At 41.9% G+C, this 10209-nt stretch overlaps 1 protein-coding gene across 3 annotated transcripts in view; it reads right to left on the bottom strand.

Moving 5' to 3' along the window:
* Positions 1–10209, bottom strand: part of HAPLN1 (hyaluronan and proteoglycan link protein 1) — a 47966-nt gene that overhangs the window by 13477 nt on the left and 24280 nt on the right. For all 3 annotated transcript variants that reach the window (XM_017738687.1, XM_008637167.2, XM_017738688.1), the window contains exon 2: positions 7210–7335. In XM_017738687.1, coding sequence (XP_017594176.1) covers positions 7210–7309 — 100 coding nt within the window. In that variant the 5' untranslated portion in view covers positions 7310–7335. The remainder of the gene's footprint in view (positions 1–7209; positions 7336–10209) is intronic.

Genomic DNA, 10209 nt, shown 5'->3' with positions numbered 1-10209 from the left:
AAAGGCTGCCTGACAAAAATGAAAACTCATTTAAAAACTTGTTTTTCAGGCTGGCTTTGCTGTATCTCAGCGCTGCCAAGTCTGGTATGAGCTGCAGGGGAAAGGATATTTTGCTACCTTAAGTAGTAAGACACAGGTGGCAGCAGGCTCAGCACCTGTTCTGTCCTCCTCCTGCTCTCTGCCTGCACAGCCTGAAAGCTGCACAGTGAGCACTCCTGTGCTCCTGGTGGTCATTGGTGTGCTCATCTCTAGCCTTGGTGTTGGTCAGTGTGGTGCCCATTTCAAGGACAGTAAGGAGGACTTGCTCTATTGGAGCTCTCGCTTCAGTCTCACCTGCTGCCTTGTTGGTTTAGTTCCAAATTTTACTGCTGGACATGTTTTAAGGTTTGTTTGTCTTTTTAGTCGTGGGCTGATTTTTGGTTTGCAGTCTGTTTTGTTAGTTTTTTGTTGGGGTTTTTTTTTTTTTTTTTTTTTTTTTTTGCTGTGGGGGTTTCTTCTGGGCTCCTTTTTAAATTTTTCTCCCTTAACTGGCGTCTGCACTCCAGAATGATGGCAAGGTTTGGAGGGCCAAGAACACAGTGTGGGGCAGAGAGGATGAGTCACACCACAACCCTCAGCAAACAGCTTTATCTGCTTTCTCCACCAGGAGTATCCACAATCTTATGCTGAGCTGGCCACAAAACTTGATTATTCCAGCATTTTCATGGAGTGCCTTGCAAAGCGACAGTGGAGGAAAAGATGTGCATTTTTACAGGCAGAAAAAAAAATATCATAAGCCAGGGATGACAACACAGAAGTGTTTTGTCAGATAAATTCATGTATTGCCTGAATGTTCCACACTGTTAGCAAGCCCTTAGCTTAATAACACCCTGTGCCATCCTGCTTTAAATAAACAGAATTGTTTCTGGCTTTCCTGCAGTGCTACCAGGGACTTGAGCTCATTATAAGATATCCTCACTTTTCATACAGCAGTGGCAAGTTTTGTTATCCTCAAATTTTTATTTTTGTTATCGAAAATATTTACTTAAAAATCATAAATATTTTGTGACAACAACAGTTCCCATTTGCTGTAATATGTAGAGAATTGAGTTATTTTTGCACTGATCTATGGGGATATTACTCAAAGAATCCTGAGGAAAAACATGAGGGAACATTAGATACGTTTTTTGCACATAATGCAGATTTTTTTTCTATCTGTATTTTAACTAAGTAACTTTTTACTTCTCCTTTTGGGAAAAAAAAATCTGAAATCTTTTATGTATCATCTGCTAAAAGATGCTCTTTTTTGGCTGAAGCACTGAGGCAGTTTTGCTGTGTCATGAGAAAGAGAAGGCAAGGGTCCAATTCTGGTGTTCCTGCCTCCAAACAGGCAGGGTAGAACACCCCCAACACATTCCTTCTAAGTTTTGATATAAAATCGGTAGGAGAAATGCTAGATAAATCTCACTTAAAAGCTTCAGCTTCCAAATAATAGTACAGCTAAAAATACCTGTTTTATGTATGGCAGTGAAGAAATCTGTCTTTGTAACGAAGACATTACAAGGCTGAGGAAAAACATTTTTCAGCTGATTCCATCTCCTCAGCTTGAGTAACGTGTTGGAGGGGGATTGTTAAAGAGGACATATTAAGTCAGGTTTAGGTTTCTAGGAGACCTAAGAGCACATAAAACCATCAGGGAAATAACAAACTTCAGCTTTTTCTAAATTATTGCCTTAAATAACTTTTAAGTGTGGTTTTCTTGGGTATAGATAAATCTCATGGAGATCAGAACAGAGCAGAAATCAAGGCAACCTCTCGGCACTCGATCCTCACAGAAGTAAATCTCCATGGGTGGCATTAGGACTGTTTGACAAAACCAAACTGTTGCACAGAAACATCGAGGAGCTCTTCCAGTTCCTTAATCGCCCTTAAATGCTACATATAAAAATATGGAGTTTCACTGATGTAACCAGCAAAGGCAAATTAATGATTTAAATTTATGTTTCATGTGAATCCTTGTGTTTCTGTAACAATTTTTTTTTTCTTTCCCCAACCGAAATATCCTGGCACCTACCACTTAAGGTCTGCACCAGAACATGCAGCCCAGGGTGCCTTCTATGACAGCACCATGCAACAGGAGATGGGGTTGCTGCTCTCTGCTGACATTTCTACCCCCTGCTGGTGCAAGAGGCCACGATTTGAAGAGGAAAGGAGGTGGTATGGAAATCAAAGAAACAGCTCGATTGCAAGAAGAGACAGCACAGTGCATCGTGGCAGCATCGAAATCGTCCTGAGTGTCAAAACATAAAGGCAAGGAAAAAAACCCGGACATAAAGTAGAGAACAGAAAGGCAAGAAAATGGAGAGAAATGCCAGGCAGCATCATGGAAAATGGAAAGATGCAAAAAGGTGGTAAGAATGAGGGAAGTCAAAAGTAAAGTGGAGTGGCATGAAGATACTCAGGATAAGATTAACTTGAGAAGATAAGATTTAGTGTAAGAGGTCAGAGGAGAAGTTTTTGGCTGGTCCATAAACTCTGTGCAGCTTCTTGTTGGTGCTGGCTTGTTTTGAAGGAAAAGAAGTGTAGATAAAACTCATTATACAGGAGAATAAGTTGGTCAAAGATTCCCTCTGCTTTTGTTATTGGTTATTTGCTTTAACTTATTTGTGTGTGCTTAGGGGGTTTTTGTTATTATTGTTTGCTTGTTTCAATTGGGCAGCATTAAAAAGTTTTCAGTTCATTCCATGTTGAGATATTTTTTGGTATGCATAAATAAATCTGTGCAGAGATCCTGACAGGCAAAGGGGTGCATTCTTGCACCTCAAACATAATGAAATACTCTATAATATAAATTTCTTACATTCAGAGGAAAGCCAAAATGTGAACTTTGATCCTCCAGGAACCAACCTTTGTGTTCCCATCACTGCCTTTCCTTGTATTTCTACAACCTGAACAAACTGGAATCGTGTTAAAGGCTCTGGGTCCCCTTAGGTAATTCACTCAGCAATTACTGTGGTGGCTTAGCCAACTCTGCTTACTTTGCAGGGCAGCTATGCCCAGGGGAATGCCCTTATCTCTGAGGGGTGCTCTGCCTTTCTTTGGATAATTGGTCAGCGAGCAGCATCACGAGCAGATCAGAGAGATGGGCAAAGTCAGCACTGCAAGGAGTCCTCCTCTCTCGTGAGGGGTCAGAGAGACTTTGCAAATCTTCAGGAAGAAGTGTGAGTCTCTGACTACATGGATATGCTGGGAGCAGTGTTGTTTTCTTGCTGTGGGCCTCGATGTGGAGTGGGTACACTTTAGTCCCATTTTCACCTGCAGCAGATTATTTCATTTATGTATATGGCTTTTTCTGAAGAGTGAAACTGGTACCCCCTAAGGCACATGGAGTTTCTCTGGGGTGTGGGGCGAGGGGGATGACACGTTTTATTGAAATACAGTTGTCTCTTTTTATTTTTTGTTATCCTAAAAGTGAGACTGGAATGACAAACTACCAGGGGAAGGGGATAGGGTCAAGCAGCCTGGGATAACAAAGCACCCTGACCAAAACCATGAAATCCACCACAGGCTTCAGCAAAGAAAATAAAGCCACAGAAGACATATAATACAGCTTTAGATATTTTATAAATTTTGTGCATTGATATTGGAATAAACCCAAAAGGAGAAAAAATATATAAACAAAGCAATAGGGCTGGAGGAAATAAGATGAAAATACTGTGAAAAGTAGGGAGGTGAAACTGTCTCACAGATGAGAAATTTTGCTCAAGTCCAAATTGAGTGTATTAGCCAGCAAGGAGAGAAGCAGGAGCTAGAAGTGACACTGTCAACAGGAACAGGGCTGTTGATGAAAGCAGCAAATAATTTCTGAGAAAAATTGAGGTATTTAAAAGAGAATATAGACACAGAACTGTGTCTACTGCAGTTTTAGAGACTGGCAAAGTGTTTAGCAAAAATAAAGAAAAACGGTTTTCCAGAGAGTGGACATTTGAAAGGCAGAGCTCTCTGTCCATGAAAGCAAAGTATAATTGCAGAACAGCAGAACTTATGAAATGTTGTTTGTTCTTGCTGAGAAATATTGAGTTTGAGAGAGGTGTCAGGAGATTTCACACTGATGGAGGGGCAGCAAATTGGGGTACCCTGACCTACAGGCACTGGGTGTGGCAAACCTGATGGTCGACGTGCGACCTCATCTGTCACTTTAGGACAGACTACCAGGTGTTCCTGGACAGCAGCAAAATAACACATACAGAAGAAATATAGCAGAAAATAACAAATCAAGAAAGTAATTCAACCATCAACCAGCCAACTAGTCTGACCTCAGCAGCAAACAGGACTTTAGAACAAATTTTTAAGGAAAATTGTTGAGCAGGAATACAGTCAGTACTATAAAGAGGGATGAGATGAAGCAGATACTCACCAAAGAAAGTCAGAGTAATCTGATATCAGATGCATAATAAAACCAAATGTATAAGGTTGAGGAATGTGATGTATCATTTGCTTGGAGCTTAGGGAATTGAGTGATATGGAAAAATGTATGAAAAAAGTGAACTGCCTTCATTACAATTTCTTCAATATTTCCACTAATTTTACCTTATACATTAATTGTGACTTTTGGATTAATAAAATTTTCACAATGCCTATTAAGCAGCACTGAAGGGAGGAAAGTTAGGATATTTAGAATATTTGAAGAAAGAAGGGCAGAAAAAGTAGGATAACATTTAATGCTGAATGAACAGCCCAGCTTTTTAAGGTCTAGTATTAAGAATTATTAATATGAAGCTTGTACTTGTTAATTTCAAGTGGCAGTGAGGGAGACTGGCTGCTAAATACCATCTATCACCACAGACTATTGATCATCACTGCAGCACAGCTGGGAGCAGCAAATTTGATCCAAGGTCTGAAGAACAAAGCATTGTTAACTGGAAAACAGAAATATTAAGGCCAAATGAGAACTTTATCTGGAATAAAGTCCTGGCTGGGTGCACTCAAGGAGTAAGAATTCGGATGAGAGCCAGTGGAAAGATGAATTCCTGACATTATCAGGTTACAGTACCCAGTTGGTACAGTAATCAGGAGGTTATACACTTAGAGAAGAATTTGAAAAAGTACACTCCAGTGATAGCTGTGGGGATACAGTGTTATCTTAATAATGTTTTAAAGCAAACCTCAAAGAAGAAAAAAAAGGAAGCCAAAGGACAACAGCAGGAGAAGAGTAAGACTATAAAATAAACATGGAGAAGTAGGAGGGCATTTTCCACATCAGAAAAGCAGGGTGCAGAACTCTTTTGCAGGAAGGAGATCTGAAACTCAGCTTTTTAAAAAATTAATCTCAGCCTAGAGGAGATTACATGATGTAAAGAATGGGGAATATAGCACAGTTTCCTTCTCTGCCTCAGGAAATCCCTTTCACCTCTGTGTAAGCACTTACATGCACAACATTCACACACCTTTTGTAATTCCAAGGCATTCCCAGGGATGCAACCCAGGAGGAGTTTAGCTACAGGTCACTTGGATTTCAGCTGTGGAGACGGATGCTGGATTTGTTAATGTGATAAGAAACCAGCTTTTGAATGAGGCTACAACACAGCAGTTCCACGGTGTTCCCTGATCTCCATCCCATCTCCAGGTGTGGGATTTGTATCTGCTTATGCAGCCTTGGGCAGAGAGGGATCCCAGCCCTGGTGGGATTCCACAGTGCAGAGAGGAAGGGCAAAAGTCAGGAACAAAAATGCCAAGTCCCAAGCAGTTTCAGCCTCTTTGATTTGTGGTCTGCCTGTGCATTTCAGAGCCTGAGCCAGCTGGTGTTCAGAGCTCGTGGTAGTGCTCACATTTAAATCTTTATCCAGCTTTCCTGGAGGGAACAAACTTGAGGTATAGGTGAGTTTTCATGGGAAGGCGGAATGGTTCAGCTCGAAACTTCTGCCAGCTCTGAGCCATTTGGGTTAGTAATAATTGACACTTGTGAATTACACTAAAGTGCCGACTATTCCACTAATTTAATTTTCCAAAAAGATAAGGCTCAGAGATAAACAGCTGCATTATAGAAAGAAAAGGCAGAATATATGTTTATTAGACATTGATGTCTGGCTTGAAATTTGCCCTGGGAAACAAGTGTTCACCATCTCAGAGCAGTTCATTTTGACATCACACATTCATTTGACCTTCATCCTGTGAGTCTCCTCAGAGGGAGCGCAGCTATCTGTTACTCCTTGTCTGACCTTGACAATCCGTTTTTAATAGGTGCAGGGTGCCTTTAACTTGTGTGGCTTTCCTGTGAACTCCTAAATGTTCAGCCTTCCCTGGTAACCTGCTCTAGTTCGGGAATTAATATTTACACAAACACTCAAACAGCACAATTTGCTGGCTGTTGAGAGAAAGAAACCAAACTTTAAAAAGAGAGAGAGAGAGAAAGGGAGGGAAGGAGGGAGTGGGGACAGTAATTCTGCCTTTCTTAATTTTGCAAAATTAATTTTAGCTAGGCTCAAGGAAGGTAAGAGTGAAAGCAGGAAAAATCCCTGTTCATTCTGCCTGTCCTTACTGCATAAAACCCCTGATTCTTCTTATGCAGGATAACCCTCAACGACTGAAGCTGGGACTGAAAAAACAGCTGCATTGTGCTGCAGACTCAAATCCTGCCACAGCTGTAATCTCTGGGACTCAAACATGAACCAAACAGGATTATGCAGAAGGCCAGGATAATATTTAGTGTGAATTAAAGGTATGAGGAAAAGCACATTTCTTTTGGGGTAAGTTACTATATATTTTTTTTTCTGATTTACATTGCCCAATTATGATCTCTGATGTGCTCAGCCCTTTAAAATAATACACAGCAATAAATTTCTGTACTGTGGAGGACTATGTATGACAGACCTCTTAAAACCAAATCTATTCCACAATAAACTGAAGTATTTCAGCCCACTGCAGTTGTTTATGGCTTTAGGATGCATGCTTTTTCTCTTTGTCTTAAATCATGGTGTACTTTACTCACTAACCTTTGCAAGGTTGTGACTAAGTGCTATTAAACAGTGCAACTTTCTTTTTTTCACTTTCCTTAGGAGCAATAATAATACAAAAGAACCAGAAAAGAAAACATTTGGTCCCCAGTAATACAAGTACTCAAAAACCAGTGTGACAGCATTAAAAAAAGAAAAAAAATAAGGATCATTAAGCACATTATTCTGTTTCCCAAGCAATATGAGGATATTTTTATTTTCTCACTTATTTCCTTACCTTGAATATGAACAATTCTTTCATGCTCCAGACTTGAATTGCCAGGGTGAGGTTCAGCCCAACAGACAGAGATCAGCACCAGAAAAAGTAGACTCTTCATCTTTACAGCCAAAAGAATCTTCTTCACTGTAAGGGCATCACATAGGAAGAGGACTGTGAGTTGTTGGAAACCTTGCACAGTGTTGCACTGCACAACTTGTTAGAGCAGTGATCTTAGGAGGGTTTTTTTAATGTATTGAACCCACTCAGCTGAAAGAAGTTACAACAGCTACTAATTTTTTAGGCATGAATATTGGACCTTTTTATTGTGGACTTTAAATGAAACTGGCAATCCATATTAAACTCTGCCTATGCAGAAATGCAACCAAAAAAAAAAGAAAAAAGTGCACAGACAAATATTCCTAAACCAAACTCGTTGCAAGACCACACAGTGAGCAGTACCCGTGTTTCAAAAGAGGTTCTGGTGTACTTTTGGTTTTCCGGAGGTACTCTAGATGTGGTCTGCAAATACAATTAAAACAATCAAAGCTCTATCACTGTATCTGTATCCAGTGCATGATGCAATCTGCTGGTGATAGGTTTTCAAGATTAAAACAATCTTCTTGTAGGTTTTGGCATTTCAATCAAGTCTGCAGCTTAACTTAGCAGTCAGGGTGGCAAATTTGCTCGAGCTAAGAGGTAAAAATGACAAAACATTTATTAGGCTGACTAGGAAGATCAATCTCACTTCAGATCCACTTACCATTTTAAAAGATGCCTAAACACACAATGAAATATTTGAAACCATACACAAAGTAGGTTAGAGTTGAATATGCTACCACTGCAGTTGCCCTGATTGATTTTTCATTCATTTCCACCTAGAATGCTGACGCACTAACTGAGTGTGCCAGGTAGGGTCTCTGCAGTCAGCAGAGCTCAGCGCTGCAGGGAAAATCTCTGCCAGCCTCTGAGAAGTAATTAGGCAAATGAGGACCTGAAATAGAAAAGGAGGCATAAAATGCAAGAGGTTTTATGTGGAGGGTTTGGGCTGCTGTTGTGTTTTGTAGCTGTAATATTTATGAATCTGATTCCTTGAAATAAAAGGTAGCTGTTTCCCAACTTTGCCTTTCAAGAGACTAGGCTTTTTCCCCTCCCCATCATCAAATAGTGGTGGCATTATTAATATGATTTTTCTCAAATGCAGAGAGATAATTCTTTCCTCCTTTTTTTTCTCTTTCAGAGCTAGAAACACATAAAATTTGCAGAGCACTCAGTCAAAACCTGGGTCAAGGTGTGAGCTTTGAAAGCAGTCCCCTACCCCCAAACAGACACAAGCCCTGAAGTGTTTCAAGCCTAGATCTAAATATTGTAACCTGAACCAACCTCTGCTGCAGACTGAAATGCAGAAACGCTATTGCCGTTTTTCCTTATCAGAACATGCACGTTTACTTGCCTGCCCTTCCATTTCTTCAAAGCCAGTTTGGGTGGGAGTTCAAAGCCAACTCAGCATCCCTTAATCCTTCCTGTGGACTGCCTAGAGGTGGGACAAGTGCTGGCTGCACTCTCTTTCCCAGGTGGTCCACGCTCAGTAACTCAAGCCTCTGCGGCCACTCCCTCTTTTTCCTGGAAAGCTTGGGAAGCTGGTGACCTCCATTGGGGAGAGCAAGGACGGATGTGGCTCCCTCTAGAGCACATCAGCCCTAGCCTGGGCTCGGGGAGGGTCACCCCAGGGCAGCTGGAAGCTCCTTCTTGCACGGTGGCACCGCTGGCCTGGCTGCCTGGCAGAGCAGGGCACACTGCTCTGTCCCCCACAAACCCCACGCCAGCCACACCGCGCCTTCCCCCTCAGAGAGGAAAATGTTTCAGGTTTGGGGTCTGGGGTGTGGTTTTTTTTGGCTATTGTCTAACGTGTGATGGTTCTTTTTCGTTAATGATTTTTATTGATTTAGATGCGGTTTGTTTAACAGAGAAGCTTGGATTTGGAAGGCAAGGTCTGTGGGAGTATTCCCACCTCCAACTGTAGCTTGGAGCCTACGCTGGAGGCAAAACCTCCTGGGCTTTCTGAGTGAGGGAAAAAACCCACAGGGCCTCTGCAGACCTGCCCTGGGAGTGCCTTAACAGCTCATCAGCGTTTTGCCTTTATTTATTTCCACAAATCTGCCCTTTACTGGGGCACTAGTGAAAAGAAACAGTCACAGGGCCTTACCTGGGGACAGCAGCCGTGCCTCTGCCGAGCACTATGTGCACAGGGCGTGAGGCTCTGCTGAGGAGAGAGAAAGATTCACCTCCTGGTAACATGGATGGAGAACTCCACACGTGCCTCCCTTCCTTGTCTAAGTCTCCATAAATTGGTGGGGGAGATTCCTCCGTGCAGCACCATCGGGTGATGATTTCCAGAACAAAGAATTTCAGGATGCAGGATATACCTTTTAGGGATAGTTACCTGCACCTCCAGGCAAATATGATCTTACCCTAGAGAGTTTATGTGATAGCATCACACAGGCAGGATGAGAGGCAGGCCAGTGATGATTTGGAGACCTGCTTTTCCTTTTCTTCAGTATCCACCTGAACAACCCCACATGCCACAGACATGGCAACCTTGTGGCTGCAGACCATCACATTTTTTGGGGTGGGATTTACCCAAGATGGTGGCACTTTAGATTTGTTGATAGGCAGAGACTGTGCCACTGGCAGCAGCAGCTGAGAAAATGTGTGTGCCTGAAGTGAGGAACGAGCTGGTACCACTCTCCTCCTGGGATTCCCCATGATGGGAGAGGAGGCACCAAGCCAAGGCAATGTTACCAGGCCAAGAGTCTGACCCCTGGTACTTTGTAGGTTATCCAAAAAGCAATTAATCAGAGGAATTCACATCCTCAGCCTCTAGCCAAAGCAATAGAAGTCAGACTCCATTTCTGCAGGAGCCTGGGATGACCTCAGGGGAGACATGATAGGTGTGGATGTTTTCATATTAAAATTAATAAAATCTTGGCTGGGGGTGACTTTTTTTTTTTTTTTTTTTAG

Source organism: Corvus brachyrhynchos, unplaced genomic scaffold (assembly GCF_000691975.1).
Source record: "Corvus brachyrhynchos isolate BGI_N302 unplaced genomic scaffold, ASM69197v1 scaffold376, whole genome shotgun sequence".
NCBI classification, from domain to species: domain Eukaryota; kingdom Metazoa; phylum Chordata; class Aves; order Passeriformes; family Corvidae; genus Corvus; species Corvus brachyrhynchos.
This window is presented reverse-complemented; position numbering and strand designations above follow the sequence as displayed.